General features: G+C 64.2%; 4 protein-coding genes across 11 annotated transcripts; all 4 read left to right on the top strand.

Annotated features, from left to right (window-relative positions):
- The first annotated feature begins 146 nt into the window (after positions 1 to 146).
- On the top strand, positions 147 to 8,941 carry CLK2 (CDC like kinase 2). Of its 3 annotated transcripts, none has more exons than XM_080570369.1 (13): positions 147 to 361; positions 2,089 to 2,258; positions 2,462 to 2,696; positions 4,453 to 4,546; positions 4,894 to 4,960; positions 5,293 to 5,409; positions 5,637 to 5,803; positions 6,277 to 6,371; positions 6,728 to 6,857; positions 7,136 to 7,218; positions 7,451 to 7,530; positions 7,764 to 7,854; positions 8,294 to 8,941. In XM_080570369.1, the coding sequence occupies exons 2-13, from the start codon at positions 2,089 to 2,091 to the stop codon at positions 8,474 to 8,476; spliced, it is 1,512 nt and encodes a 503-aa protein (XP_080426495.1). In that variant the 5' UTR covers positions 147 to 361; the 3' UTR covers positions 8,477 to 8,941. The 3 variants fall into 3 exon arrangements, with proteins under 3 accessions (XP_080426495.1, XP_080426494.1, XP_080426496.1); XM_080570368.1 differs by having other exon boundaries at positions 168 to 361; positions 4,450 to 4,546; XM_080570370.1 differs by lacking the exons at positions 147 to 361; positions 2,089 to 2,258; positions 4,453 to 4,546 and having other exon boundaries at positions 2,566 to 2,696.
- Positions 8,942 to 10,933: 1,992 nt separating this feature from the next.
- Positions 10,934 to 14,689, top strand: SCAMP3 (secretory carrier membrane protein 3). Its single transcript, XM_080570373.1, has 9 exons — positions 10,934 to 11,117; positions 11,210 to 11,287; positions 11,416 to 11,550; positions 11,627 to 11,747; positions 11,841 to 11,969; positions 12,159 to 12,318; positions 12,742 to 12,843; positions 12,925 to 13,042; positions 13,176 to 14,689. Exons 1-9 carry the CDS (start codon positions 11,070 to 11,072, stop codon positions 13,320 to 13,322), a joined length of 1,038 nt encoding a protein of 345 aa, XP_080426499.1. The 5' UTR covers positions 10,934 to 11,069; the 3' UTR covers positions 13,323 to 14,689.
- A 464-nt stretch (positions 14,690 to 15,153) lies between these two features.
- Positions 15,154 to 21,278, top strand: ENTREP3 (endosomal transmembrane epsin interactor 3). 5 transcript variants are annotated; one of them, XM_080570364.1, is made up of 12 exons: positions 15,158 to 16,008; positions 16,680 to 16,736; positions 16,901 to 17,011; positions 17,165 to 17,290; positions 17,372 to 17,479; positions 17,675 to 17,835; positions 17,964 to 18,063; positions 18,140 to 18,224; positions 18,360 to 18,938; positions 19,229 to 19,294; positions 19,531 to 19,793; positions 20,515 to 21,278. In XM_080570364.1, the coding sequence occupies exons 1-12, from the start codon at positions 15,790 to 15,792 to the stop codon at positions 20,683 to 20,685; spliced, it is 2,046 nt and encodes a 681-aa protein (XP_080426490.1). In that variant the 5' UTR covers positions 15,158 to 15,789; the 3' UTR covers positions 20,686 to 21,278. The 5 variants fall into 5 exon arrangements, with proteins under 5 accessions (XP_080426488.1, XP_080426487.1, XP_080426486.1 ...); XM_080570363.1 differs by having other exon boundaries at positions 19,226 to 19,294; XM_080570361.1 differs by having other exon boundaries at positions 15,155 to 16,008; positions 16,901 to 17,290.
- Positions 21,279 to 21,372: 94 nt separating this feature from the next.
- Positions 21,373 to 25,477, top strand: LOC308183862 (lysosomal acid glucosylceramidase-like). Of its 2 annotated transcripts, none has more exons than XM_080570366.1 (11): positions 21,373 to 21,520; positions 22,491 to 22,604; positions 22,780 to 22,971; positions 23,048 to 23,194; positions 23,320 to 23,453; positions 23,539 to 23,711; positions 23,804 to 24,041; positions 24,197 to 24,421; positions 24,532 to 24,695; positions 24,844 to 24,969; positions 25,118 to 25,477. In XM_080570366.1, the coding sequence occupies exons 2-11, from the start codon at positions 22,538 to 22,540 to the stop codon at positions 25,218 to 25,220; spliced, it is 1,569 nt and encodes a 522-aa protein (XP_080426492.1). In that variant the 5' UTR covers positions 21,373 to 21,520; positions 22,491 to 22,537; the 3' UTR covers positions 25,221 to 25,477. The 2 variants fall into 2 exon arrangements, with proteins under 2 accessions (XP_080426492.1, XP_080426491.1); XM_080570365.1 differs by having other exon boundaries at positions 21,381 to 21,516.
- Positions 25,478 to 27,341: the final 1,864 nt, after the last annotated feature.

Below are 27,341 nucleotides of genomic sequence, written 5' to 3'. Positions count from 1 at the left end.
GGGCGTGGCCCGGTGCTACGCCCCGCCCACCTCCCCGCCCACCACCCCGCCGGCCCCGCCCCGCCCCCGGTCCCCCGGCCCCGCCCCGCCCCGCCGCCTTCGCGCGCGGGCCCGTGCGCGCGCCGCGTCGCGTGACGCAAGCGCGTCCGTGTGCGCGTCGTGCGTGCGCGCGGCCTGGCTGAGACCCGGATCGGCGGCGCGGCGCGGCGGGGCGCGGCGGAGGAGGAGGAGGCGGCGGAGAGCGAGCGAGCGAGCGGCGGAGCCCGAGAGGAGCCGGAGCGGGGCCCGGGATCCCCGGGGGCCCACGGCCGCCATCACGGACTTCCTGTGGGACAAGCGCACGGGGCTGGCTGCGAGGACGGTGCGGCTCGGGGCGCGGCGGGCGGGGTTAGGCCGCGGCGGCCGCTTCCGTGCTCGGCGGCGACGCTCCCGGGGCCGCGCTGGGCAGGGCCGGGCCGGGCCGGGCCGGGCAGGGCCGCCCGGAGGCTCCTCGCCAAGGTCGGGGCCGCGCTGCCGAGGCCCGAGCGCTTCCGGGGGGGCGCTCGCGGGGCGGGCCCGGAGCGCCCGAGGAGGCCGCGGCCAGGCCCGGGGGCACCGGGCGGGGGTTCCGAGCCCGCCGCTCCTTCCCCACCCCCCACCCCCCCGGCGCGGTCCGTCCCGGTGCCCCGGCCCCGGTGGCCTCTCTTGGCGGCCGGGTCCCGGCGCTTCCTCTTTCGGCGGTGGGCCAGCGTCCGGTGCGGGCCCCGCCCGGCGGCCGCCCTCGCTGCTCGCGGCCCGGCTCCGCCGCCGCTGATCCCCAAACCGGTTCCAGAGCAGCGAAACGCCCCGGTGCGGCCTCCGCCTGCCTGTGAGTAGGGCTGCCCGGCCGCTGGAGGGCTGCCAGCATCGCCTCCCGGCGCTGCCTTTAATTAAGGGCTGGGAGCGGCTCCCTTGCGCGGCGCTCGCGGGGGGTGTGACGGGCTCGGCGCTTGCCCCGGCCCCGGCGCCGGCTGTCGGTGAAGCCACTGCCGGGGAGGGACCGCCTGGGGCTCGGCAGAGCCCGGCCTGGCTGCCGAGGGTGAAATCTGTTGGCGGGCGTTGAGTACGTGCCTGTAGCTCGCCACGTCTGTGGGAGCAGCTTTGCCTTCTGGTAGCCCTGCCCCTAACGTCAGCAGAGTTTTGCGTGCGGAAAGTCAGCCAGGTAGGCGAGTGTGCCTTCTGGGGGAGGGAGAGAAGATCCACTAGGAGGTTTGTGGGCAGAAATCCAGCTTCTTACCTGCGGAGACGAGGCAGATTGAGCAGCTCGATGCTTGACAACCAAAATACGCGTTGGGAAAGTCTGGTAGCTGTGGGGCGAGGTCTGGGGATAGGAGCAGGACCCTAAGAACTCGCGCTTCAGAGGTGGAACTTGGTGTGTGGTCTCACTGAGGTGTTTTCTTCTTCATTCTTGACTCTAACATCCCACCTGCAGGGCAGAGTTGGGAGTATTCCTTGCCTCTGAGGTACAGCCTGTGAGGCTGCCTTCACACATCTGTGCATGCAGACGGCGTTCCTGCTCCTCCTTGGAGCCTGTAGGGGCCTTTGCGCTTGGAGTGAGAGCTGTAGTTGGTGCTTGCTCGGCAGTAGGACAGAGGCATTTCTTCAGCAGTTGCCCACTTAGGTGTCTGCAGTGCTGCTGCAAGGATTTGGGCCTGGCATCAGTAATATCCTGAGCTTTGTTTTATCTTCAGTTCGTCCTGGTGGAGCTTCTTTGCTTCCTGGGGAGGGCGTCGGGTCAGGGAGAGAAAGCAGGGGCACTGAAAGTGCAAATGCTGCTCCTGGAGCTGTGGCCAGTAAAGACCATGGATGAGAAGTGAAGGGGGAAACGTAACCTGGGGAACAAAAACACAGCAGGCATGGCCCGTGGGGGTGGTTGCATCTTCGCTCTTACGAGGTTCTGGGGTTTCTCAGAGGTTTGTCCCCTCCCTCTCAAATCCCTCGTGGGTACTCGGACACGCTGCTGGTTGCTTCCCCCTCTTTGCCTTAATGGTTCTTTGGCTACTGGCCGTACGTGCTGGTTTCTCTCCCTTGCCATCGCCTCGTAGTCACAGCCTCCTGTCGTTCCTGCAGATGCCTCACTCCAGAAGGTACCGCTCGTCGGAGCGCAGCAGCCGGGGCAGCTACCATGAGCGTTACAGAAGTCGCAAGCACAAGCGACGGCGGACGCGGTCACGGTCGAGCAGCAGCGAGCGTGACCGTCGGCACCGTCGGGAGGACAGCTACCACGTTCGGTCCAGGAGGTGAGTCAGCCCCGCAGAGCTGCTCAGGTTTTGGCCGATTCGTTTTTGCTATCGCTTTGCCAGAGCCACCCCGCGCTTCACCTGTCCCCGGGTGGCCCGAAGCGTTTCAGCCCGTCCTGTACTCAGCGGGCTCGCGTGCCCTGAGCTGTCCCTTCCCGAGCAGCGTTCGTAATCGTATCCCCACGGCTTGCTTCCCCCCTCAGCTACGACGACCACTCGGCAGACAGGAGGGCCTACGACCGGCGTTACTGTGATAGCTACCGGCGGAACGATTACAGCCGCGAGCGAGGAGAAGCCTACTATGAACCCGAGTACCGTCATTCCTACGAGTACCGGCGCTCCCGGGACCGCGAGGGCAGCTACCGGAGCTGCAAAAGCAGCCGGCGTAAGCACAGGCGGAGGCGGCGCCGCAGCCGGTCCTTTAGTCGCTCCTCATCGGTGAGTATCCTGCTGTGCTGGGCCTCCCCTGTAACCTTTCTCTCGCAGGTGGCAAGCTGGGTAAGTAGAAAACTCACTTTCTAACGCTCTCTCGGACTCAGCTTGAGAAATGCCTAGAAAGCCTTTGATGCAGGCAGCAGTTCCTGTCCACCGTCCCGGTGCGCCTCAGCGGTGGCTGCCCGGTGCCAGCTGGGCACAGGCAGCTCAGACCCTGCCTTAGCGTTGCCCGCTCAGAAGTGGAAGGACAGGCGTGCCCCGCAGGGCTGGCACCGTCCCCCTGGCGTGGTGCCGTGCTCCACAGCTCCTTTATCCCTACCGAGCGCTGCTTCGGTTGGGTGATGCCCATTAAAGGGCTGGCTAGGGACCCCAGCTGAGCGGTCTTTGTGTGAGGTTTGTACAGAAAGCGTTCAGCTGCTCCTGATCCCAGAGAGCTCGGTCTGTCTGCGACAGGTCCCCGTGGCCCCTGCTGATCCCTGATCCGGGCCTGTGTTGTGTGGCAGGAAGCCCCGTCTCTGTGAGCTGGGTCCTGTGGCAGAGCAGGATCCTTTGGGCGGGCGCAGCTGACTTGGGCTGGCGTGCCAGGGGCTTTGGCAGGTGAACGTAGCTTGTGGCCTGGTCAGTCCGGGTGGAGGCAGTAACCATCCCAGGCTCTTCCCAGCAGTGTCCCCGGCTTTCTCTTCTCATCTGTTCTGCTGTTCGCCTTCCACTTCTGTTAGACCCCAGACGTGTTCTCTGCTCTGTGTGTGGAGCTCTCAGTGTTGTCCGGTCTGTTCTGACTGTGTGTCCGGGGACGGGGTTATGGGCTGGATTCAGGTCCCGAGGCTGCTGTCTGGTTGCTCCCAGGTGTGGGGATGCTTAGCGGAACCAAAGGCAGGAGTTTTCTCTTCTCTGGCGTAAAATCTCTCATCTGCCTCGTCCCAGGCTGTCCCTATTCCCTGTTGGGCCTCTGCTTCTCTCCTGGAAGTTGGCCTTTCCAGGATCAGCTTCTTTGGGGGAGGGTCTAGAAAGAAGTGTCACATCTGCCCCCAGGCAGTTACTTGTAAATCCTCTGTTTTTTTGACGGATCGTTGTACCATACCAAGAGTTGCTTCTGAAACCTCTGAATTCATCTTAATCCGAGTGGTGGGGCTGGGGGAAGCCACCGTGGGAGGTTGTTGGAATGGGATGGGCAGTGTCTGTGGGGCAGTCTGGCCCTTTGCTTGTGCAGGACTTCCCAGCCCCTGCCTCCTGCTGCCTTTCCTCAGTGGCTGATGCGGGGCTGAAGCGAGCCTCTCCCTGCGGTCACTGAGTGCCCGGCTGCGGAGTCGTGCTTTGGCGTGCTCTCTTGGCACTGATCCGGGACCCATAGGCCAGCGCCGTTCCTCTCCAAGCCCCCACAGGAGCAAGAGCAGCTGGCTCCTTCCACTGCCCCTCTGCTAGCCCTCATTCTGCCCGTCTCTGCTCTCACACTGGTTCGGGTGGGGCTGTTTGTAGGTTCTTTTTTCTTTTTTTTTTTTTTTTTTTTTTGCTACAACGAAAAGCAAACTGTTTTTTTCTTTTCTGAGCTAGTGTGTTGTATCTTGACATGTTCCCTTGCAATATCCCTATCGTTATATATTCCTCTGTGCCGTATGAATTGGCTGGGAATCTCCTCCTGCAACCCCTCCTCAAACAACCATGTGAATTTCCAAACCAACCAATGCGTGACGCTGGCTGCTGCGCTGGTTTGAAAATCTGATTGGTGAATGATGAATTCCCTGTCTGCCTGGGCCAGCAGCGGAGTCGACAGAGCAGCAGAAGGGCCAAGAGTGTGGAGGACGACGACGAGGGGCATCTGATCTATCGCGTCGGCGACTGGCTACAAGAAAGATGTACAGCCAAATCGTAACATAATTTAGCTCTCTAGTTAAGCTCCCATCGCAGTCGCAGATCTGTCTTATCTTTCTGTTTCATTTTATTTTCATTGTTTATTAAAGAGAAACCCTCTCCTTTTCCTTCCCCTTTTGTTAAAACTACGTTTATATTTTGTATTGTTACTGAAGTGCCAGGGAACTAGGGCAGTTGCCTTGTGCAGCCGGTGTCAGCCTTCCGCTGCTCCGGTCTCTCAAGCTGTGTGCAGGTTAGGTGTTGCAATGCATTCTCCTCTGCCTTGTGTATGCGCTGCATCCAGGTCGTGCTCACTCTCTCATGGGCTTTTCTCTTCTTCTCTCCCTCCCAGATGAGATTATTAGCACCTTAGGGGAAGGCACGTTCGGCAGAGTGGTGCAGTGCATGGATCACCGGAGGTACGCCTGCTCCTGGGGCAGGGAGGGCTGCGGCGATGAGGGAAAAAAGACAGCGCAGCTGGTGAAATAGTCCCCTGCTTAAAGCAGGAGCCTGGGGTGGAAACGGGTGTCTCGATTTCTAGTATTCCTCCGCTGGTGTGGGTGCTCCACCCGGTGGGTCGTCTGTGTAGTGGAGAGGGACTGGGGGGAGTCTCAGGGCTGTTCACAGGGAGGGGGAGGATGTATAAATCTTCGCAGGAAGAGACCAGTTCAGAAAGCCCTTTTTTTGCAGGGCACAGTCTCTCTGACCCAACTCCAGAGTGACCTCGAGTTTTCTTCCCGTTTCTCCCCAGGGGTGGTGCACGCGTTGCTCTCAAAATCATTAAAAACGTGGAGAAATACAAAGAGGCTGCCCGACTAGAAATAAATGTGCTGGAGAAAATCAACGAGAAGGATCCCGAGAACAAGAAGTGAGTGCGCTCAGCGTGTGACAAAATGGAAGGGAAAGCATCACCTTAGCGCGGCTGTAGGGATGGGATGAGAGAGGTACTGGGTTGGCGCGTGACTGAATTCACCTGTAGCTAGCTCTCGGTGGCATGGGATACAGACCGAGCAAGGAAGGGGCGAGCCTGGTGCAGGGACAGCCCGTCTGAGTGGTGTGTGCGGATCCGTCCCGAATCTGAATCTTTCTCTTCAGCCTATGTGTCAGGATGTTTGACTGGTTTGACTACCACGGCCACATGTGCATCTCCTTCGAACTGCTGGGGCTCAGCACTTTCGATTTCCTGAAGGACAACAACTATCTGCCTTACCCCATCCACCAAGTGCGGCACATGGCCTACCAGGTGTGCCAGGCCGTGAAATGTAAGTGTTCACTGCTCTTTTTCTCTGCTGGTCCTAGACTGACCTGGAGAGCTGTGCGGCTCCCAACTTGAGCGCCAGTTCTGCAGCTGCTGGCCCGATGCAACGAGTTTTTGCCGTGGTGCTGCTGTTGCCAGTCCTCAGACTGAGCTTCCCTGCCCCTCAGTGGTGAACGTGTGCTTGGAGCGAATCCTTTTTCTTTGCCTGGTTATTGTGTTTCTGATGCCTGTGGGCTGGCGGCAGCCCAGAGCATGTCAGCGTCCACCTTCCTGTGTACGTTGTGGTGATCAATACGATCAATCCTTGTGCTTCTGTCGAAGCACCTTGGCCTAGAGTCGCCTGTCTGTTCACACCCAGTTTCAAACACGGGCTAAAACCGTGCCAGCAGCAACCCGAGCTAATGCTGTTCGCTCCTCAGGTGGATGCAGCATCGTTTTGCTTCTGTTTCTTGACCCTGGTTCTGTTTGCTTCCTCAGTTCTGCACGACAATAAACTCACTCACACTGACCTCAAGCCCGAGAACATCCTCTTTGTGAACTCTGACTATGAGCTCACCTATAACCTGGAAAAGGTAACGCAACAGCCTTGCTTTAGAAGTCTCCTCTCGGGTTCTTGGTGTCCCTGACCTTAGCAGGGGGAGGAGCTGGAATATAGCAGATAGCATTGGCCGGCTGCATTCACGCATTTGTTCAGGACAAATTTGGGTGAACGGCCTGTATACAAGTAAGCTATGGAGACCACAGACTGCAGCTGAGTGAGAGGTTTTTTTGGGGGGGGGCTGTGCTGCATATCGGAGGGTATCCGCCAGCCCTAATAGACCCTGCAGAGCATTCCCTTCCCCTGTGGCAAAGCCTCGGTTGTGTAAGGAAGGGTGTCAGTCCTTGTTTGGAAGCTCCTGAGTAACTGCTGTCTTTCTCCCTCTCAAAGAAGCGAGATGAGCGGAGTGTGAAAAGCACGGCCATCAGAGTGGTGGACTTTGGCAGTGCCACCTTCGATCACGAGCATCACAGCACCATTGTCTCCACCAGGCATTACCGGGCCCCGGAGGTCATACTGGGTAGGTTCTCCTTGGCCTTTCTGCAGCGGCAGGCTTTTGTCCCAAGGGCGCCGGGTGGTGCCTGCTGGATTAATTCAGAGAGGGCTGGGGGCAACAACTTGAAACTGGTGGGTTTGGCATTGCTATCAGCTGGGCAGTGTGTTGCCACTGACGCAGCAGGGGAAGGCCAGGATGGGAATTGTTTTTCCAGTTACTTGTTGGTTTTTGAAAGGGTGAGGGAGAGGGGCTTGGAATCCTGGGCCATAACTATATCTTGTTTTAAAAACATTGTTTTTTAGAGCTTGGCTGGAGCCAGCCCTGTGATGTTTGGAGCATCGGCTGCATCATCTTTGAGTATTATGTGGGTTTCACCCTGTTTCAGGTGAGAACCGTGCGCTCTGTGGCTTCCTCACAGCTGATGAAAGAGGACGCTGGCTGTGTCCCAGCACAGCCAGGAGCCTCAGGGGCTGCTGGAGTTCCCTCCATCACTGCAGGCTTGTAGGGATGACCGAGGTGTTGGCCAGCAGGGGGTCCTGAACTGGGAATCACCCGGGTCTGGAGGCAGAATGACCGCAAGCCGTTCCATGCCTCCCCTTTGTGTTTGTCTCCCTCAGACGCATGACAACCGGGAGCACCTGGCCATGATGGAGAGGATCTTGGGGCCAATTCCTTCTCGGATGATCCGGAAGACCAGGTGAGAAAGGCCAGCTGGGCACTGCAGGCTTCCCGGCTCTTTCTCGCTTTATGTGCAGCGGTTCTCTTCAAGGGATCAAACTTTGTGGCTGCGTCCTGAGTCAGTCCGTGCTGCCGCAGTGTCCTGAGTGATCTGTGCGCCCCTGGCAGAGTAGTGGCAGGGCTGGCATGTTGCTTCTGCTGCAAGGCGTTTGGTGCTTGGGTGTAACCTGTTCCCACCTCTCACTCTGACAGGAAGCAAAAATATTTCTACCATGGCCGCCTGGACTGGGATGAGAACACCTCTGCTGGCCGTTATGTTAGGGAAAACTGCAAGCCACTGCGGGTAAGGTGGGGTGGGCAGGAGCACCTGGTTGCTTTATCCTCTTCTCATTGCAGAGTCTTACAGTGCCAGCCCCGGTTCTGAAGATTCTTCCCGTGGGCAAGGTTGGGCCACTGAAAGGGTCAGACCAGTACCTTCCTGAAGGAGCCTTGGCTGTCCCAGACATAAACTAGGAAGACTGCAGCAGCCTGAGCTTAACCTCAAGTGGATGAGGAGGAGGGCAAGGAGACTTCAGGAAGTGTCTGGGGAAGATGGGGAGGGGTTGGGGGAAACCCTCGACAGTTCCGTGCTTGTTAAAGTGGCCTAGAGTTCAGGTTTAGGGTGAATGAAGGTCTGAACAGACCAGTCCTCCCCCACCTTAGCTGTTCAGCCCAGGGAGCGTACTGTGACCGGCACGGCGTGCAGCGTCCTCCACCCTGACCTCTCCCCTCTCTCTCCGCAGCGGTACCTGACTTCTGAGGCCGAGGACCATCACCGCCTTTTTGACCTCATTGAGAGCATGCTGGAGTACGAGCCGTCCAAGCGCATCAGCCTGGCTGAAGCCCTCAAGCACCCGTTCTTTGACATGCTGGAGATGGAGCCAAGCACAAAAATGTGGGACTCTAGCCGGGACATCAGCCGGTGACGCCACAGGTGCCAGCCTGCCCTCAGATTCTAGCCCCCGTGGAGGCCTGTGTGATTTCTATTCAGACATTTGGTGCTTTTTTTTATACATAAACTCCCTGGACATGTTTGTAAAGCTGTTAATATGTGAGATACTGTAAATAGCCCGTATTCTCTATCAGCCTCTGAGCACCACAACCTCCTGCCGTTGCTGCTGCTGCCGCTGTCATGAGGCGAGGGGCTTGTATGTCCATGTTGTAAATACCTCTGTTCACGTGTTGCTTTGTCTCCTGTTCTCTCCTGCCCGCCTCAGTGTAAATACTCCAGGACTCGCAGCTCTGTAGCTTATCTGTTTCCTTGTAAGTTATGAAACTGGTGGGATTGCATGGGAATTATTTTTTGGATCGATGTCATAGCCCATCCCCACACCAGAGTTTTATAAGAATTTTGTACAGTCTTTGTGAAAAATAAATATGAAGTGAATAAACCTTCCGGCTGGTGTTCGGACCAGCAGCAGCCTATCGTGAGGCTGTTCTGCTGCTTGTTTTTACTCCTGAGAGGCAGTGACTGTGTGCTGCACCCTGCAGAGGGAAGGAAGATAAATCCTCGGGTTGCAGGAAGAAAGCTGCTTCAGTCTGGTAAACCCCTCTGTGACCCTGTGTGATAAAGCCAGCTTTATCCACCCACCTGCTCAGTTCTTCCCGAGCTTGGATGATGGCCTTGTTGCCTGAGCTTGCACCTGCTCTGAGCTGCTGCAGCTGGGCCTGAAGTAGGCCCAGGGAAAGCAGATTCTGGCACGGTGGGTGGCGAAACATGGATCCTGTGTTGTGCCCTGAGACCGGTATTCAAAGGTGGGAAGATTTAGTATACGAAACAAGTCTTTCTTCTAGCAAAAGGACAACAGGGGCTACTTCGATAAGTGTGGTAAATGCAGGCCCAAAAGGTCCGAAGGGAGCAGCCTAGGTGCTTTTTCTTTACTAGAGAAACCCCCTCGCTCCACGGACAGGGTGATCGATGGCTGTCCAGATGCCTACGGTGGGTGGCCCAACGGTGTACGCTGTAGCCCAGCACAGGGAACTGGGGCTGTCTGTGCCTTTCTGTGAGGCTGGGCCCTTGACTTGGACTTTTCCATGGGATTTGGACTTTTCCATGGGATTTGCTGGGGGAAGTCACGGACCTGATGGGACCTCTGTGTTGCTGCTTTGCCCACGCATGTCTGGAAGAGTCTTGCGTCAGGAACAGCAGACACATGGTCTGTTCTACACGAGTGTGTCCCTTTTGCTGTTGCGCCATCAGTCTGTGGCAGGCTCTGTCCATGTCATCATGCAAAGAGATAAAGGAAAACACCAGCTTCACCTGGAGTTAGTGGGGGGGAGGTGCAAAAGGAGCGACACTGGCTCATCTTCACGCGCTTGTGGTCTTAAAGAGCTTGGGCTGGGAGCTTTTACCTGCTTCCTGCGGTACTGCTCAGTCAGAGGGCAGACAGCCATGCAGCTCATAGGCGGTGCGTGCCAGGGAACGAGAGTGTGGGGAAGACCTGGTCCTGCTGCGTCCATAGCCAGCCCCTGGGTGAGCCTGGATGAGAATTAAATTGAGCAAATAATATCTGCGGTCTCTCGGACTTCAAAAAACACAGCACCCCGGTGTCCAAAATCTGAATCCACAGCTTTTAAGTTCCCAGCCAAGAGCACCACGCTGAGGTGCCAGCTGTCTGGGCTGAGGGGGGAGGAACTCACTGCTTTGTGCGTAACTCTAAGTCTCCTCCGTTCAGAGGGAGGGAATATTTTTAGATGAGAGGTGTAGTTGCCGCTAAGCACTGAAGTCTGGGATGGCAATTAAGGGCAGGTGGGGATTTCTCTCTCATGCTGCTGTCCCAGCCCTCGGGATGCTGAGGAATTCCTTTCTGGGAGGGGGCTGTCGGCATGCTGCCTGTAGCTGCTGGAATCAGCGATCCCTACGAATAACTGATCCGGGAGGCCCCACTTTAATTATCCAAACCGCTTGCCATGCCACAAATCCATCCCCGACCGTTTCACGTCCTTCACGTCCACGAATTCAGCCATGCATCGCCGGGGGGAGGGGGGGGGTAGCGAAGCAGCTACCTTGCAGCACCTGGGGCTAACGCTCGCCTGTCCGCGGGGGCTGCAGCGGTGAGATTTGGGCAAACCTTTGCCTTTGGGGCTGAGGCCTTTTGGGTACCCGCAGGGGAGGGCGGCTTTGTGCTGGGCCCGGCTCAACGGGGCCCTGCGTGCAGCGCAACCGGCCCGGGGGGTGGGGGGGGGGAGGCACAGGCCCGGTGTGGCCTGGTGGAGCCTGGTAGGCCTCGGAGAGGCCGGGCCCCATCCCGGCGTTGCCATGGGGACGGCGTTGCCATGGGGACGCGCTCCCAGCGGCCCCTGCGCTGGGGCCGGGGGAGAGCGACCGAAAAGGGAAGGGGGGGAGAGAAAACGGCTCACCGGCACGTGACCCTGGGGCCACGTGGCCGCGTCACGTGCTCGCTTCCGCCCCGCCCCGCCCCGCGCAGGCGCAGAGCCCCCTGCGGCGAGGCCTCCCCGGAGCCGCCGGTGCCGTCGCGGGGCGGTCCCGGTGCTCCCGGTGCCGGTCCCGGTGCGGCCATGGCGCAGCGCGGTGGCCCCGCGGTGCTCCCGGACAACCCGTTCCAGGTGCGGGGCGGCTCCGTCCTGCCCCAGGGCCTCGCTTCAGGCCCCGGTGCCGGTCCCGCTCCCGGTGCCAGCCTCCGCCGCGTCTCTTGCAGGACCCCGCCGTGGTGCAGCACCGGCCCGGCCCCGAGAGCGCGGCGCTGGACGCCTACAACCCCTTCGAGAACGGCGCGGTGAGGCGGGGGTGGTGGGCCCAGGCCCCGCGGTGCCCCGGGACCGCCTCCCGGTGGCCCTGCCCGGGGCTCTGCCCGCCGCGGCCGGGCGGTACCGGCGGCTCACCGCCCCCTTCTCGGTCCCGCAGCCTCCACCGCCGCCGTACCATGCCCCGGCCGGGGCCCCGCCCGCCGCAGGAGTGCCGCCGCCGCAGGGAACCGCGCAGCCCCCGAGGAGACCAAGCCCTACTGAGCCCCGGAACTACGGCTCCTATGGGACGCAGGTACTGGGGCTGGCGGCGGGCAGCCCGGGTGGGCCGGGGGAGAAGCCGGGAGCTGAGGGCTGCGTGTCCTCCGCAGGCCTCGGCGGCGGCAGCCACGGCCGAGCTGCTGAAGCGGCAGGAGGAGCTGAACCGCAAGGCAGAGGAGCTGGACCGGCGGGAGCGGGAGCTGCAGAACGCCGCCCTCAGCAGCGGTGCCGGTGAGTGCCCCCAGGGTGGCGGCTGAGGTCCCCTCGGGCCCCTTCTGCACGGCTGCTGCTCTTCTCTGCTTCTCACCTCCTTTCGTTTCGCAGCGAGACCGAACAACTGGCCCCCGCTGCCGTCCTTCTGCCCCGTGAAGCCTTGCTTCTACCAGGACATCCCCGTGGAGATCCCCGCGGACTTCCAGAAGACCGTCTCTACCATGTATTACCTCTGGATGGGTGAGTCCCCGCGTGGAATCTGAGGTCTGGGGAGCGGGTAGAGGATCGAGCCTCCTACCCGCGAGGGAGTGCTGCCGCTCTGGAGAAGCTGCGATTGCAGCTTGGTGCCCAGGCCCCGGGGGGATGATTTCTCAGCATGGGGAGCGGGGAGCCTCGCTCGGGTGGCCTGACCAATGTCCTCTCCCTCAGCCAGCACCATTGCTCTCTTCCTGAACTTCTTGTCCTCGCTCGCCTGGTTCTGCGTGGATCCCTCGTCAGGTTCTGGGTTCGGCCTCTCCATTCTCTGGGCTCTTCTCTACACGCCCTGCTCCTTCGTCTGCTGGTATAGGCCAATGTACAAAGCCTTCAGGTGTGTACCTGCTGGAGCTCACTGGCCAGCAAAGCGGCGGGGTGGGATGTCTGCCAGGCTGGCGCTTGTAGCGGGGGAAGCGGGGCTCTGTGCTAAAGCAGGACTGCGTGTGGAGGGTGGCCCAGCTCCGTGTCGGTGTTCCCTACGGGTCTCAGAGACGTGCTCCTGGGCTGAACCTCGCTGTGAGGAACACGTTTTGCTCTGGATGGGGCCGCCCTAAGGAGGTCCCAGGAGTGTTTTCCCGTGGCTGTTGTTGGAGGTCCCTGTACTGCCTCGTGCCTCTTCCTCTTGCTTCCCCCTTCTCCCCGTTACAAGTCCCTTAACCGGTGGCTGCACGTCTGGCGCCTGCCTGTTCTCCTTGCTTTTGAGGAAGGTTTGAGAATCGCTTTCTCTGGCCTAACCTCGCCTGTCTCTTTCTCCCAGGAGTGACAGTTCGTTCAACTTCTTTGTCTTCTTCTTCGTCTTCTTTGCCCAGAACGTGATGTACGTGCTGCAGGCCATCGGCATACCCAACTGGGGCTTCAGGTACGTGCTGCGCTCGCCCCGGAGCGGGAGGAGGCGGGTGGGGAAGAGAGAACACGGGGACAGCCGCTGCTTGTTTTACAGCGGCTGGATATTGAGCCTGATAGCGCTGAGGAAGAACACGGCTGTGGCTGTGATGATGATCCTGGTGTCCTTGTTCTTCACGGCGGTGGCTGTGTTGGGCATCATTATGCTGAAGAAGGTGAGTGAGGAGTTGAACGCTGGGGCGAAATACTGGGACGGGTGGGTTTGGGCTGGCGTGGAGCACGGCTCTGTGCATTTGGTGTTGGAATGGGGCTGGGGCACTGGCTCCTGAGCCTGCTGCTGTCTTGCAGATTCACTCTCTGTACCGCCGGACGGGTGCCAGCTTCCAGAAGGCGCAGGAGGAGTTTGCCGCAGGGGTCTTCTCCAACCAGGCGGTGCGCACAGCGGCGGCCAACGCTGCCGCGGGTGCAGCCACCAACGCCTTCCGGGCACCCTAGCGGGGTGGGGGCCCTGGCTTCTCCCTCACACGTGGGCTGTTTGGTAAAGAAGAGGAAATGCAAGTTGCACTTTCATTGGATCCCCGTGTGTCTGCATCAGCTGTCAGAGGCTGCCTCATCCCAGCTTGGAAGTGCTGGTGCCTGAATCATTTGCTGCTCTAACCCCTTTCCTCGTGGATGGAGGCTGGTCTGGTTCGTGCTGGTCCCCTTCCCTCAGCGGACTGGGGGAAGGAGCAGGGTGGGGAGGTGCAGTGGCCCAGTCATTGTCCTCCCTTCCAGCACCAGTTGCTGGGGGGCAGGAGTCTCCTCCGGGTGTGTGACAGGGACTGAAATGGCTGCTGCCCTTCCCCCCTCTATTGGCCAGGATCTCCTCTTTCCCCACCTGGTGATGCCACTTGTGTGCTCCGGGGCACGGAGGGTTCCCACCTGTGTCCAGTCCCAGGGTGTGCGTGGGCTGGCTCAGCCCTGGAGGCTTTTGCCTGCCTTTCCTTTGAAGCAGGACCTCAGTCCCTGCCCAGAAATCATTCCTGTCTTCCCCAGGGGAGTGCTCATGTGGGACTGGGCTGGCTCTGCCCCCAGCGCGCTGAGCTGGGAGGCAGACTCCATCCAGTTCCCTTTCTTTTGTCCTTCATGGTGCTGGGCTGAGCCTACTCCAAGCATGGGGACGTGAGGAGAGCACTGCTTGGACAGGCAGCGATGGCGCATCAGCTTCTGATGGCGGCTCTTTGCCTTTAGCCTGCGTGCAGTCCCTCTCTCGGACTGGTGCTTGGTGGACCCTACCTGTGGGCTGGGTGCTGAGGAAGGCTCCTCGTACCTCTTCAGCTTGGGCTCCCTCTGCACCTCCTCGCTCCCAGCCCTCGGGGACGTGGGGAACAGCTTCTCCCTTCTTCCTCTCTGCCCGCTGTGGGGCCGGTGCCCCCCTCCCTCTCCCTGGCACTCCTCAGTCAGCCGTGTCCCTTCTTTGTGTGGCTTCACCCTCCTCCCTTCGGGGGGGGGAGCTGAGCCGGTCCCTGCGTGCAGCGCTGCCCGCACTGTGCCCTGTGTCCCCTTGTCCCAGGTGGCCCCAGCCCCATCCACCGGTGCCCCCAGGGCGATGGGGGCCGCTAGTTCTGCTTTCATCCACCTGGGGATGCGGCTGGGTTCCCCTCCTGCTGAAACTGGGCTGGTGGGAAGGGGTCGGCCCTTCCCCGGGGGGCCGGCTCCCTGCCGCGGGGGGGGGGGGGGGGGCTCTGCCCTGTCCCCCCCCCACGGCTGGGCCCCGTCTCTGCTTCCCCTCCTGCTCCCCTTCGGGCCTCTCTCGCGCTGCCGTGCCCAACGCCACGCCGCCTTCAGGTTTTATTTAAGAAATAAACCGACTCCGACTCCTACCTCGCCTCCGCTGCGGCGCCAGAGGGGCGCGGGAGGGCGGGGGGGGAGGACGGGGGGGGGGGACGGCCGGGCCCCACCGGAGCCTCCCGGACTACAGCTCCCGGCGTGCCGCGCAGGGGCGGGCCGGGGGGGGGGGGGGGGCAGCCGCATCCCGGGGCTCCCGGCGGGGCTGCGGGAGCGTGCCCGGATCCGCCCGGCTCTGCCTGGGGCGCGCCCGCTCCGCCGCCGCACCGGCGCCCCCCGCCCCCAACCCCGCCGCCCTCCGGGAAGCGGCCCCGGAGGCCGCGGCGGGGGCGATGCTCGGGCGCGCTCCCCGCGGGATCCCGGCGGCCGGGCGCTCCCTCCGCCCGCAGCCGGGGCTGGGGGGCCCGGGGAGGCGCGGCCGCCGATAACGGCTGCGGGGAAACCGGAGGAACCGGGGCTCTTCTTTTTTTTTTTTTTGGGGGGGGGGGGGTCGAGGGGGGGAGGGCGTCGGGCCGGGCCGGGCCGGTTCCGCGCGGGGCTCCGTGCGCCCGGCCCCTGCGCCCGCCGCCTCCGGAGGATGCTCGGGGGCTCGGGGGGGGGAGCGCAGCCCCGAGCTCGCCCCTGCCCACCGCTGCCACCTCGGGGACCCGCTGCACGGCCCCGGGGCCGCGCTCCCGGCCCCGTCTCCCGGCCTTTGCGGAGCAGCCCCGGCGCCTGGCGGCCTGACCCTGGGGCTGGGGGGCCGGCGAGAGAGGAGAAGCCCCGGGCCCGAGCGCTGCCTCCAGCCCGCAGCTCCGGGCGGGCTCTGTGACCCGAGCCAGGGCAGCGGTGGGATGCGCAGAGACCGCTGAGGCCGGTTGTCTTCCCGGGCCGTCCCCCGGACCTCCTCTGGGAGCGGCGGGACCGGCCCCGGGTCCTGCGTGGCCGTGGGCGCTGCCCCGAGCACCCAGCGCTGGGAAGAACCACCCTCAGCATCCTCCGGGAGACAAAAGGTGGAGCCCGGCCTGTTCGTGGCGAGCGCCCGCTCCTGCTTCCCCTGGGCCGCTCGTCCCCGTCCTGGCGTGGTCCCACCGGCGGCCCCGGAGCTCCAGGGGGCTCTGGGGCTGGCGGCTCCCGCTCGCTGCCCGGGGCCGCCATGCCCTCCCCCAGCGACTCCAGCCGCTCGCTGACCGGCCGGACGTCTCGCAGCCTCACCCACCTCCGCGTCCAGAGGACCTGGCTGCAGATCCTGCTGGTGCTGGGCTTCATCCAGGTCATCCTGGGCGTCCTCATCGTCACCTTCAGCCTGGTGGCAGCCACCATCACGCCCTCCGCCAAGATCCGTCACTCCTGCCCCTCCTGGGCTGGCTTCTCGGTGAGTGCCGGGCAGGGGCTCGCGTGCCGAGGGGCCCGGGGCAGGTCTGCTCCTCCGGGTCCCCGCTGCTCCCAAGGCGCCGTGCTGAATTCGCTGCCGGTCCCTGGGGGGAGTGCGGCCCCGCTGCTCCTCCACCTTGTGCCGGGGGCTGCCGCAAGGCACCGCGGGAGAATCCCAGGGGTTCCCCTGGGGTGACTATCAGGGATGGGGACCCCAGGGCACTGTCTTGGTGGTGGGGGGTACGTATCGAGGTGATGTGCTCACGGCCCTGTCCTGAAGGGGCAGGGGAAGGGTGTGCGGGGTGCGGCAGTGGCAAGCATGGAGGGGTACGGGGCAGCCTGGCCCTGCTCCCGAGCTGTGCCGCGGGACGCTCTGCCTGCCACGGGCACTGGGCGAGGGCAGGACCCTGGTGTGACCCTGCGGCACCGGGCCGGGCCTGGCCTTGCTGCCCGGCACCGAGCTGCCTGCAGTCCCCAGGCTCTCCGCTGCCCTGAATCAGCAATTTCTCCAGGCTTGCGGCGCAGGAGCAGTCCGTATGGCCCTGCTGCTCCCGGGCCAGCTCTGGGCCAGCAAGACTTGGGGGGCTCTTCCCAGGCAGGGGGGGGCTGCTCTGGGCCACGCTGCCCAGCAGGGACCCCTCCCCATCCTCACTGCTGGGCATGTGTCTGCAGCTGGCGCTGTCCGGGCTCATCGGCATCGTCTCCTGGAAGCGGCCCTTCACCCTGGTGGTAGGTGTCGTGGGGACCCTCCCCTCTGCAGATGTCCTGGGGCAGGCTGGAGGGGGCCGCGTGTGCCCCCCCCCACCACCCTCGCACTCGTGGCCGTGCCCGCATTTCGGCTCCCTGCGCTGCGAGCCCTGCCCAGCTCTCAGGCCCTCTCCTCCCTGCTGCAGATCACCTTCTTCACGCTGCTGTCGGTGCTGGGTGTCATGCTGAGCCTGGCCGGGTCCATCCTGTCCTGCCAGAACGCGCAGCTGGTGAAGTCCCTGGAGGCCTGCGAGAGGGTGAGGCTGGACAAGGCGGAGAGGCCGTGGCACAGCGAATCGTCCCCAGCTGCAGGGCTCCGAGGACGTGGGGAGCTGGTGACAGGGCTCTCTGGTGGCTCTTGGGAGAGAGCACGGGGTCTGGAGGTCCCTCATGGCATTCCTCGTCCCCAGGAGAAGGACTCGTGCATCTGCTGCCAGACCCGCCTAGGGCACGCGCCTGCTTCCTGCAGCCAGCAGGACGAGATGCTGACCATGTTCCCCAACCCTGACTGCCGGAGCATCCGCGTGGCACTCAAGGTGGGTGAGGGCTCCTCGGAGAGCAGCTGCGCACCCCTCCAGGCTCTGCAGGCGTCCGTAGCTCGTCCTGCTCCTCCCCAGGATCTCCTCTTCAGCGTTTGTGGCTTGACCGTCTTCTCCACCATCATCTGCACGCTCTCTGCCGTCGTGTGCTGCATCCAGATCTTCTCCCTGGATATCGTCCACGTGGTGAGGCCCAGCCCTGACCCGGGAGGACACGGGACTAGGCAGCGTCCCCAGGCTGGCTGGGCCACCAGGGGGCCGGGGCAGGACGTGGCCCAGGGGCCCTGCGGGGACCAAGAGGAGCTGGACGTGCGCTCCTGCCGGATCTCTGGACAAGGTCTGCCCCTTGTGCCAGCTCTTCCTTGTTCCCTCTCCCTGCAGCTGGTCCCCCAGCGCTCCAACTCCGTGACGCTGGAATGCACGTCGCCCCCCGACACCTTTCTGCAGAGCATGCTGGACTTCGAGGAGTTTGTGCCTCCGGTGCCACCCCCCCCGTACTACCCACCCGAGTACACGTGCAGCTCCGAGACCGACGCGCAGAGGTACCCGGCAGGGAGCAAGGCCGGTGTAGTTGGGCCTGCGCGCCTTGGTGCAGGAGCAGGGGGGGGCCGTTTGTCACCGAACGGAGCTTGTCCTACCTGAGGTGGCTTTTCTCCTCTTGCCTCTTCAGCATCACCTACAATGGCTCCATGGACAGCCCTGTGCCTCTCTACCCGACCGACTTTCCCCCCTCCTACGAGACTGTCATGGGGCTGCGTGGGGACAGCCAGGTGGGAGCCGCAGGGCCGTGGGCAGAGCGCGGCTCCGCTCCTGCCCTGCCTGTGCCCTGATGGTGCTGTCCTGCAGGCCACGCTGTTCGACTCACAGCTGACTGACGGCTCGCACGCCTGCACCTGCGACCGCGTCCCCTCCATCGTGCTCAGCGGAGAAGGTGAGCGCAGCCTTGTCTGCGCACCCCCGCTGCGAAGCGCAGGGCACGGGGCAGGAGGGAGCGGGCCGGGCCCGGCGCTGCAGGAGCTGCCCTCTGCAGCAAGCTCGTTGCTGACGCCCGCTCTTCTCCTTGCAGTGTCCATGGACAGCGGGTCCCTGATCATGTCCGAGATCGTGGACATCCCCGGGGACAGCAGCCCCTCGGAGGACTCATGCCTGCTGGAGCTCCAGGGCTCCATGCGCTCCGTGGACTACGTCCTCTTCCGCTCCATCCAGCGCAGCCGCGCTGACTACTGCCTGAGCGTGGACTGCGTGCAGTGCAGCCACCACGCGCGCAGCCCCATGCTGGGCTTGCAGGGGCCCTTCGAGGAGACGCCGCAGCCCCGGGCACGTGGCGAGCGCTCCTACTCCTGCTCCACAGCAGAGCCCGGCCACAACGGGATCTTGGTGGGGGGAGCCGTGACCCACAGCTGCAACCGCCTGGAGGGGCTGGCCCGCTGCATCGGGCCCTGCTTCCCCGAGGTGCGGCTCAAGGACAAGAGCTCGCTGCAGGGGCAGAGGGGCAGCCGCTCCGCAGGACCCGGCAGCGGGCGCCTCTTCCACCCACGGCGCAACAGTGAGACCTCCTGCCCCTCGTCTCCAGCCCCGGGGCTGAGCCAGCGGCCACTCGTGAGATCGCACAGCGACCCCGGTGTCCTGATGGTTGGTGACACCGGTAGGTGGGAACGGCTGCCGAGACGGGGACATGTGTGCAGCGGTTTCTGACTGGTGCAGCTGGGATGCTCCGTGGGGTTTGCTGCATTTCTTTGAGGCCGGGCAGGGTTAAAGCTGGGCTGGGGTTGGCGGCTGCTCTGGGGGATGGGGGAGAGGCAGGTACGGAGTGCTTGGCTGGGAGGATGGGGATGCTGGTGCTGGGCCTGGCGGGGGCACCGGCTGGTGCTGTGGGGCTGCACAGCAGCACAGGACAGCGCCAAACCTTGAACGTGCTCTTTGTGCTTCCAGCAGATTTCAGGGAAGTACTTTATACCAAAGCACTGGAGGATACCGTGTCCAATTCCTCTGCAGATACAGGTCAGGGCACTGGGGAACACTGGGGAGGGTTAGGGGGAGGGTTTCGGCAGCCCCTTGAGGGGTCAGCACCACCCGTTTTGGCGATGGGATGCTGGAGATCTGCATGTGCTTCTGTGCCCACTGGTAGGCGACAGGAGGTGAGAGGGTCCCCAGAGCTGCGGGGACAAGGACAGTGGGGACAGGGACTGCAGGGACAGGGCCACGTTGCCTGGTACCTCACAGCTGCGTCTCTGCAGGGCTGTGCTCGGAGGCCTGCCTGCTCCACCGTTCGCACTGTAACTCGCCCCCGCTGCTCCGCGCTGGCTCCGTGGGGAAGAACAAGCTGCCGGTGTCCAAGAAGGTGACGCAGCAGCTGTCGAAGACAACGACCCGCTCCCTGGGGGACCTGAAGGTCTGCCGGGGCACCCGCGGGTTGGTGGCCAGGTTCCTGCAGAGACCCAAGCGCAACCCCGCAGCTGGAGTGGAGGTGCCTGGGCACAGCCCCCAGGGGCACAAGCAGGTAGGCTCCGACAGCCGGGGCATCCCTGCCCACCCTTCCCCAGCTCCCCTTCCCCAGGGAGCCCCACGCGTGCCCTCTCCCACCTGCCAGCACCTCGGCGCTGGCCTCTCTGGGGTCCTGGCTCCCCTGGCCCCCTGTGGCTGGGTGCTGCCTGTCCTGGTGTCGGGGCCCTGGCTGCAGGCAGGGGCTCCGTCCCGCAGCACCGTCCCTTGCCCAGCCCTTCTCCCCACGCCAGCTCCTTTTTCCGGGAGCCAGGATGCGTCCCTTCCCCTTGGCCCTGACCAGCTGTAGCCGTGAGTGTGAGAACCCCGTGTGTTGCAATGGCTTTGCCTTTGCTCCTGAGTCACTGCAGCCTCGAGGAAGCCGCTGTGACATCCCAGCCTTGACTTCCCAGCCGGGGAGCGTAATGATCCTTTTCCTGCTTTCTGGGATTAGCCCTCCCTTGCGGGACACTGGAGGCCTTGCGCAGCCTGGGGAGCCGCGATGGGAATGAGTCTGTCCTTAATGACAGCGTATGCGTGTCATGCACGCCTCTGCCATCCCCTGCCACTCCTGCTGTCCTGCCCAGCACGCCCGCCTGCCTCCAGCCTCCTTGCTGGAGCACACAGGCTCCCCAAAAAGCACGGGGCTCCCCAAAAAGCACGGGCCTCCCCTCCCACTGCGGGAGGTCGTCCCACGGGGTGGGCAAGCACTGCCACAGCCTGTCTCCATGGGGTTGCAGGTCCCCTGGAGCGCCTGGCCGGGAGCGGAGCAGCCCCAGGAAGGCATCCACCTGCGGAGCTGCGGGGACCTGAGCTCCACCTCGTCCCTGCGCCGGCTCCTGTCTGCCCGCCGGCTGGAGCGTGGCCGCCCGCGGAGCCTCAGTGGGACCTGCAAGGAGAGCGTCCTCTGAGGGTGTCGCTGGCCCCGTGGCACGGCCTCGGCCTCCGCAGCGACCCCCGGAGCTGGGGGTGACAGGAGGGCCCCGCTCCTGGACGCTGCTGCCCACCTGCGGGGCTGGGCCCTGGTGTCACTGTCCTGGGGCTTCCTCATGGCCCCTTCCCGGGGTCGGGGGCGAGGGGCTGGTCCCCTGGGGTGGCTGTTGTGGGGCCAAGCGGGCTGTGCCCCCGTCCCCTGCCCCGACCCTGTGCCTGTGCCCGCAGTGCCCGTGCCTTGTCCCCACTGCTGTCCCTGGTCCCCTGCGCTGGCCGTGCCCCGGCCCCGTACCGGCAGTGCCCTGGCCCCATACCGGTAGCGCCCTGGCCCTGCACCCACGTCCCAGCCCCGCCAGTTGTGCCTGGCCCCTCCAGCCCTGTCCCGCACCGGCCGTGCCTGCGTGTCCCCGCGCCCCCCGCCGCCCCGGTACCGCCCCGGGGGTCCCTGCACAGATGGGGGGGGTCGGTAAGGGCGGTGGGGGGGGCCTGTCCCGTTGCCACCGGGCCGCGGCGCTTGCAGCTGCTCTGCCACTCGCTAGAGAACCAAATAAAGGTGTTCGCCTGCCCGACAGGGCCGGGGGGGGCTGGATGGGCGCCTGGGGGCTCCGTGGGGACCGGGGGGGGGGGGGGGGAAACCGGTGCCGGTGTGTCAGCTGACACCGGCGGTCACGTGAGCGGCGGGGCGGAGCGGCTCCCGGTGGCGGCTCCGTTGGCTGCCGGGCCGGCGGGGAGCGAGGGGACGGGGCTGGTGCCCGGGGACGGGAGCCTGGGTCCGGGAGCCTGGGTCCGGGCCGAGCCCCGGGCCGGCGGTGGGTGAGCGCGGGGCGGCCCGGCCGCCTCCTCCCGGGGCTCCGCCGGCGGCGGGGCGGCTCCCCTCGGGCGTCCCGGGAACGGGAACCGGGCTGCGGGGCCCTGCTGCTGCCGGGGCGGCCCCGCTCCTGCCCCGCGGAGCGGCTTCTGCACGGGGCTGCGGCGAGAGGAGAGGGGGGGAGGGCTCGGGGCTGACCGGGGGGGAGCTTTGGGGCGGGTACCGGGGGGAAATCCTTCAAATCCTTCCCGGGGGGGGGGCGGGGACCGGCGCAGGCTGCCCGGGGGAGATGGGGGGAGCAAGGCCAGGCTGGGGGGGCTGGGGGCGGGATGGGGCTGGGGGCAGGATGGGGCTGGGTGGGGCTGGGGGCACGGTGGGGCTGAATGGGGCTGCGGGCAGGATGGGGCTGCGGGCAGGATGGGGGTGGGGGCAGGATGGGGCTGGGTGGGGCTGGGGGCACGGTGGGGCTGAATGGGGCTGCGGGCAGGATGGGGTTGGACGGGGCTGCGGGCAGGATGGGGGTGGGGGCAGGATGGGGCTGGGGGCAGGATGGGGCTGGGTGGGGCTGGGGGTTGGATGGGGATGGGGGCAGCCTGGGATGGGGGCTGGATGGGGATGGGGGCAGGAGCGGTGCCCATGGTGGGGGCAGGAACGACGGGGACTTTGAGCTCCCCGCCACCCCAGCCCGCGGTGCCGTGATTCCGTGACCCCGGTTGAGCAAGACGCTGCCGTGCCAGGCACGCGTGCGGGATGGGCCGCGGCCTGTCCCCATCACGCCCTGTCCCCATCTTGCTCCTGGAAGAAGAGCTGCGGCGTGGGAGGGACGGGAAGCTCGGGTCCCCTTAAAGGCGAGGCTGGCACTGGCGCTGCGGAGGCGGCCTGGCAGCGAGCGCGGACACGGTGCCAGCACAGCTGCGAACGGCTCTTTTGGGGTTTGCTCGAGGGGTTCCTAACGGCGTGCCCCCCAACTTGCAGAGTCTGCTCCCCCGGGTCTGCCCGAGCCGAGGGGACGTGGCAGTGCCATGTGGGCCCAGCGTGCCGGGGTCCTGGGCTGGCTGCTGCTGCTCCAGGTGGTCCCCAGGGCTGCAGGTGAGTGCAGGGACATGGCGGGGTGGCAAGGGCTCTGGGGGGCTCTGGGGTGCGGGTAGGGTGGGGAGAGCAGGGCTGGAGGGTTTTAGGGAGCACCCCAAGGCACAGGGAGAGCTCTCGAGGGGCCGCAGCCCCTTAGGGAGCATCCCCCTCCAGCATCTGCCCGTGCCCACAGGCGCCCGGCCCTGCAGCCCCAAGTACTTTGGCCGTGACTCCATGGTGTGCGTGTGCAATGCCACGTACTGCGACACGCTGGACCCCGTGGTCCTGCCGGCCCCGGGAACCTACATCAAGTACGAGAGCAGCAAGGCCGGCAAGCGGCTGGAGCGCAGCGAGGGGAGCTTCCAGCGCAGCCTCCGTGCCCCAGGTACCTGCTGTGGCTGGTGGAAATGGGCCCAGCCCTTCCCACAACCCTCTGTCACGCTGGGTTTCTTCCCCTGCAGATCTTGTCCTGACTGTGGACACGACGCAGCGGTACCAGAAGGTAAAGGGATTCGGTGGCTCTGTCACTGACTCGGCTGCCATAAACATCCTTTCCCTGCCCGAGAGAGCCCAGGACCACCTCCTGCGCTCCTATTTCTCTGAGGAAGGTGAGGAGTCGTGGGGAAGGCAGAGGGGCTGGTGATGGGGACCCTCGGGAGCTGCTGTGTGGGAGCCGATGGGACTTGGAGCCCACCTGTCCCACTGCCCATCCCAACCCCTCTGTGCCTGGCAGGGCTTGAGTACAACCTCGTCCGCATCCCCATGGCCAGCTGTGACTTCTCCCTCCATGCCTACACCTACGACGACGTCCCCTATGACTACGAGCTCACCCACTTCAGCCTGCGGGATGAGGACACGAAGCTGAAGGTGAGCAGTGGGCGGGAGCGAGGGGTCACGCAGGAAGGGGCACAGGGGCTTTTAGCTGAGCCACTCTCTCTGCCCTGTGCTGCAGATCCCCATCCTGCACCGAGCCTCGGCCATGGCCAAACGGCCGCTGTCCCTGTATGCGAGCCCCTGGACCTCCCCGGCCTGGATGAAGACCAGCGAGTCCTTCGTTGGGAAAGGCACGCTGAAGGGGCAGGCGGGGGACAAGTACCACAAGACCTGGGCCAACTACTTCGTGCGGTACAGAGGCGCAGACGGGGGGAGACGCCGAGGGGATCCTCGGCGGTGGAGCTGGGGAGATCCCTGGATCACACCTCTTCCCTTGCGCTCAGCTTTCTGGACGAATACGCCAAGCACAACCTGACCTTCTGGGCGGTGACGGCCGAGAACGAGCCTTCGGCCGGGCTGATCAACAACTACCCCTTCCAGTGCCTGGGCTTCACGGCCGAGCAGCAGCGGGACTTCATTGCGCGGGACCTGGGCCCCGCGCTGGCCAACAGCTCCCACCGCAACGTCCAGCTCATCATCCTGGATGACAACCGCCTCCACCTCCCGCACTGGGCCAAAGTGGTGAGCGCAGCGAAGGAGAGGGGGTCCTGAGCCCGGTCCCGCTGGGGCGTGCGTCCCTACGGAGGGCTCGGCTGCTCCGTCCTGCGGCACTGGGGCTCGGGTGCTGGCGTGCTGCCCCCCGGCACCTGGCGCTGGCCGACTCTTGTCCCTTCCAGGTGCTGGAGGACGAACAGGCAGCTCGCTACGTCCACGGCATTGGCATCCACTGGTACCTGGACTTCATCGGTCCCATACAGGACACCGTGGTGCCCACTCATGAGCTCTTCCCGGATTACTTCATCCTGGCCACGGAGGCGTGCATCGGGGCCCACTTCTGGGAGCGGGATGTTATCCTGGGCTGCTGGGAGCGGGGGAACCAGTACAGCCACAGCATCCTGACGGTGAGAGCCTGCCCTGCCCTGCATGGTGGGCCCCCGGGAGGGGTGCTGGCACCCCCCTCTCCCCTCATCGCCCTGCTGCTTGGGCAGACATCTGTGCTGTCCCATTGCAGAACCTGAACCACTTTGTGGCTGGCTGGACCGACTGGAACCTGGCGCTGGACCTGGAGGGGGGCCCCAACTGGGTCAAGAACTACGTGGACAGCCCCGTCATCGTGGACAGCAGTGAAGGCGTCTTCTACAAGCAGCCCATGTTCTACCACATGGGGCACTTCAGGTGGGTCGGGGCTCCCCAGCTGCCTGGCCTCCAGCTCTGTGGTCACAGCAGCAGCTTGCTGGGAGGAGAGCCGTGCAGGACGTCTTGAGAGAGCTCTGCTGGGGTCTGACCTCATTCCTGGGCTTGCTTCTTGGCCTTGCTCGTGCAGTAAGTTCATCCCAGAGGGCTCCCAGCGCGTGGGGCTCGTCGCCTCCAAAGAGTCCAAGAAGACCGACCTGGAGTACTCGGCCTTCGTGCGCCCCGACGGTGCCGTGGTGGTGGTGGTCCTCAACAGGTGAGCGATGCAGCCCGGCCTGCAAGCACGGGACCCCAGCCAGCCAGGCCGTTACGTGCGCACCCATCCTGCTGGGCCTCGTGCACTGTTGGCGCTCAGGACCTGCTGCAGGGTCCTCCTGACCCTGCTGCCCCTCCTCACCCTCCAGGTCCCTGCAAAATGTGACCTTCGGGCTGGCTGACGTGGTCGGCCTCATTGAGGCCGTGGCTCCGGCCAGCTCCATCCAGACCTACCTGTGGCGGCGGCAGTGACGGGGCTGAGATGCCCGTGGCTGGCCAGGGGCTGGACTGAGACAGTGAATATGTGGCCCCACGCTGCTCGCGTGCTCGGGCCGGGAAGATGTGGCCGAGGCGGCGCGGTGCTGTGCCCCGTGGCAGAGCCGAGCGCTCGGGCAAGACGGGACAGGGAGCGCCGTGCACAGGCCAGGGGCACTGGCACCCCCAGGGTGGGGATCCTACAGGCTGTGAGCGCTGGTTCTGCTGCTCCAACATTAAATGCTGATGCTGGCTCTGTGTCTGTGGCTGGAAGAGAAACCTCCGGGTCCCTGCCCTGCTCCGTGGGTGCAGTGGTTGGGTGCAGCCCTGGGAGGGGATCCAGGCACCAGGGGATCCTTGGCAGGGGGATGAGCAAGCCTGGATGCTCCCCAGCTGCCTTGCTGTGGGCAGATTTAGGATATGGTTCCAGGTTTACCCTGCACACGCATGCTCCTGGAGCAGGAGGAGGCTTCAGCTTTCCACCCTGCCGGGTGGGAGCCGTCTGGGCCAGCACTGGGGGCTTCACATGTGGCCTGGCCTCGTTCTCCTGGAGCTGGGGCTTGCCCCCTGTCGTCTCTGCTCTGTCCTGGGGCTCCCCAGCCCTGCAGGGCTGCATGTTCCCTGGCCATGTCTTAGCCCAGGCTGCAGGGAGCTCCCCAGCACCGGGGCTGGAGGCAGAACCAGCTCCAGGAGCACTGCAGCGTGGGGGGCTTGGGACACGAGTCTGCTCTGGATGGGGTCACGGGTCTGCAAGCTTCGTGGGGCTCTGCAGGGAGGTGGATCCCTGTATGTAGCTGGAGCTCGGGTGGCTTTCATCCCCACGAGCCACTTGAGGTTTTGAATCACCTGGGTGAGCTTCAGCCCTGGCAAGGCAGGTTCAGCCCACAGACCTCAGGGAAGGAGCCGAGATGGCACCCGCCAGGCAGCAGCAGCCCTGCGAGGGGGCACGCTGTCCCCAGTGGGACTCGGCACCGTCCGGAGCTGCGGGGCCAGGCAGGGTGAGTAAGCAGGCATGGGACCAGGAGTGGGTGCAGAGTGCCGGCACACCCAGGAAGGAAGGAGGCAGCGACGAGGGTGTGCTGGGCAGGGGATTAGGGCAGGGGAGGTCACGATTGCAGGCAGGGCTGGGAAGGGAGGCTGGGGCTGGGTCAGGGCAGGCAAGATGCAGCTTCCCGGTGCCATCAGGGCTGACAGCAGTGAAGGGACTTCCCCTTAAGCCCCCTGTCTGATGTCTGGGGGGGCACAGCTGCAATTTGGGGAGTGGGGTGGCTGCTGGACCCCACTGCTGCCCAGAGGCCCTTTGCGTTTGTCCACAAGAGGGAAATATTTCTCCAGGATCGCGGCGGCTCCCAGCCTGCTCCAGGCATCCCCACAGCCCAGCACCAGGCTCCAGCAAGCAGCTGCTGCTCTCCCACCCGCTTCTTTTTTTTCGCAGGTCCCTCACTTACACGCTTTTGGAGGTTTTCCCAGCCTCAGTAATAAAAGCCAGTGTCCAGATGCTTCACCTCCTCCGCGCACATCCCCCCGTCCTGCTGCTCTGCTCGGCCCCGAAGGACCAAACAAGCCTGGGTTAAACGCAGAGGGGAAAATCCCATCGCTGCGCTCGGGGCTTGGCTCATTAACCCACATACAAAGCACTGACACATTTGGGGCACACACAAGACCCCCCAGTCCTGCACAGGCAGCTCAGCCCCAGCTCTGTGTTTGCACAGGTTCCCGTCCCCACAGGACGGCGCTGGCCTGGCTGAGGGACAAACTCCTCGTGCCCCAGGCTCCTTCACCCGAGAAGGAGCGAGAAATCCCATGTGCTGGGGACGTCAGCAAGGAACGGCTTGGCTGGGGATTCGATGGGGTTGCCCGGCGGCTCCTGTGCCACCAGCTCAGCGCCGAGGCGTTGCCCTTCCCCTGGGTCTCACTTTTCCTGCTGAGCAAGAAGCTCTTATCAGCCCTTGTTGATAGGGACGAGCTCCCGGCTGTCCCGGCAGCCTCCGCGCTGTTTTTGTTTGGGGACATTTCGGGGCTGCCAGGCTCTGCTGGGGCTGCGGTGGGAACCCAGCTTGGCCACGGGGTCCCAGCCGTGCCAGACCCCAAAACGGGGAGGAAAAGAATGGGGCAAGC

Source organism: Anser brachyrhynchus, assembly GCF_964034855.1.
Source record: "Anser brachyrhynchus genome assembly, chromosome: 28".
Classification (NCBI taxonomy): domain Eukaryota; kingdom Metazoa; phylum Chordata; class Aves; order Anseriformes; family Anatidae; genus Anser; species Anser brachyrhynchus.
The sequence above is the reverse complement of the archived record's forward strand: the minus strand, read 5'-3'. Positions and strand labels throughout refer to the sequence as shown.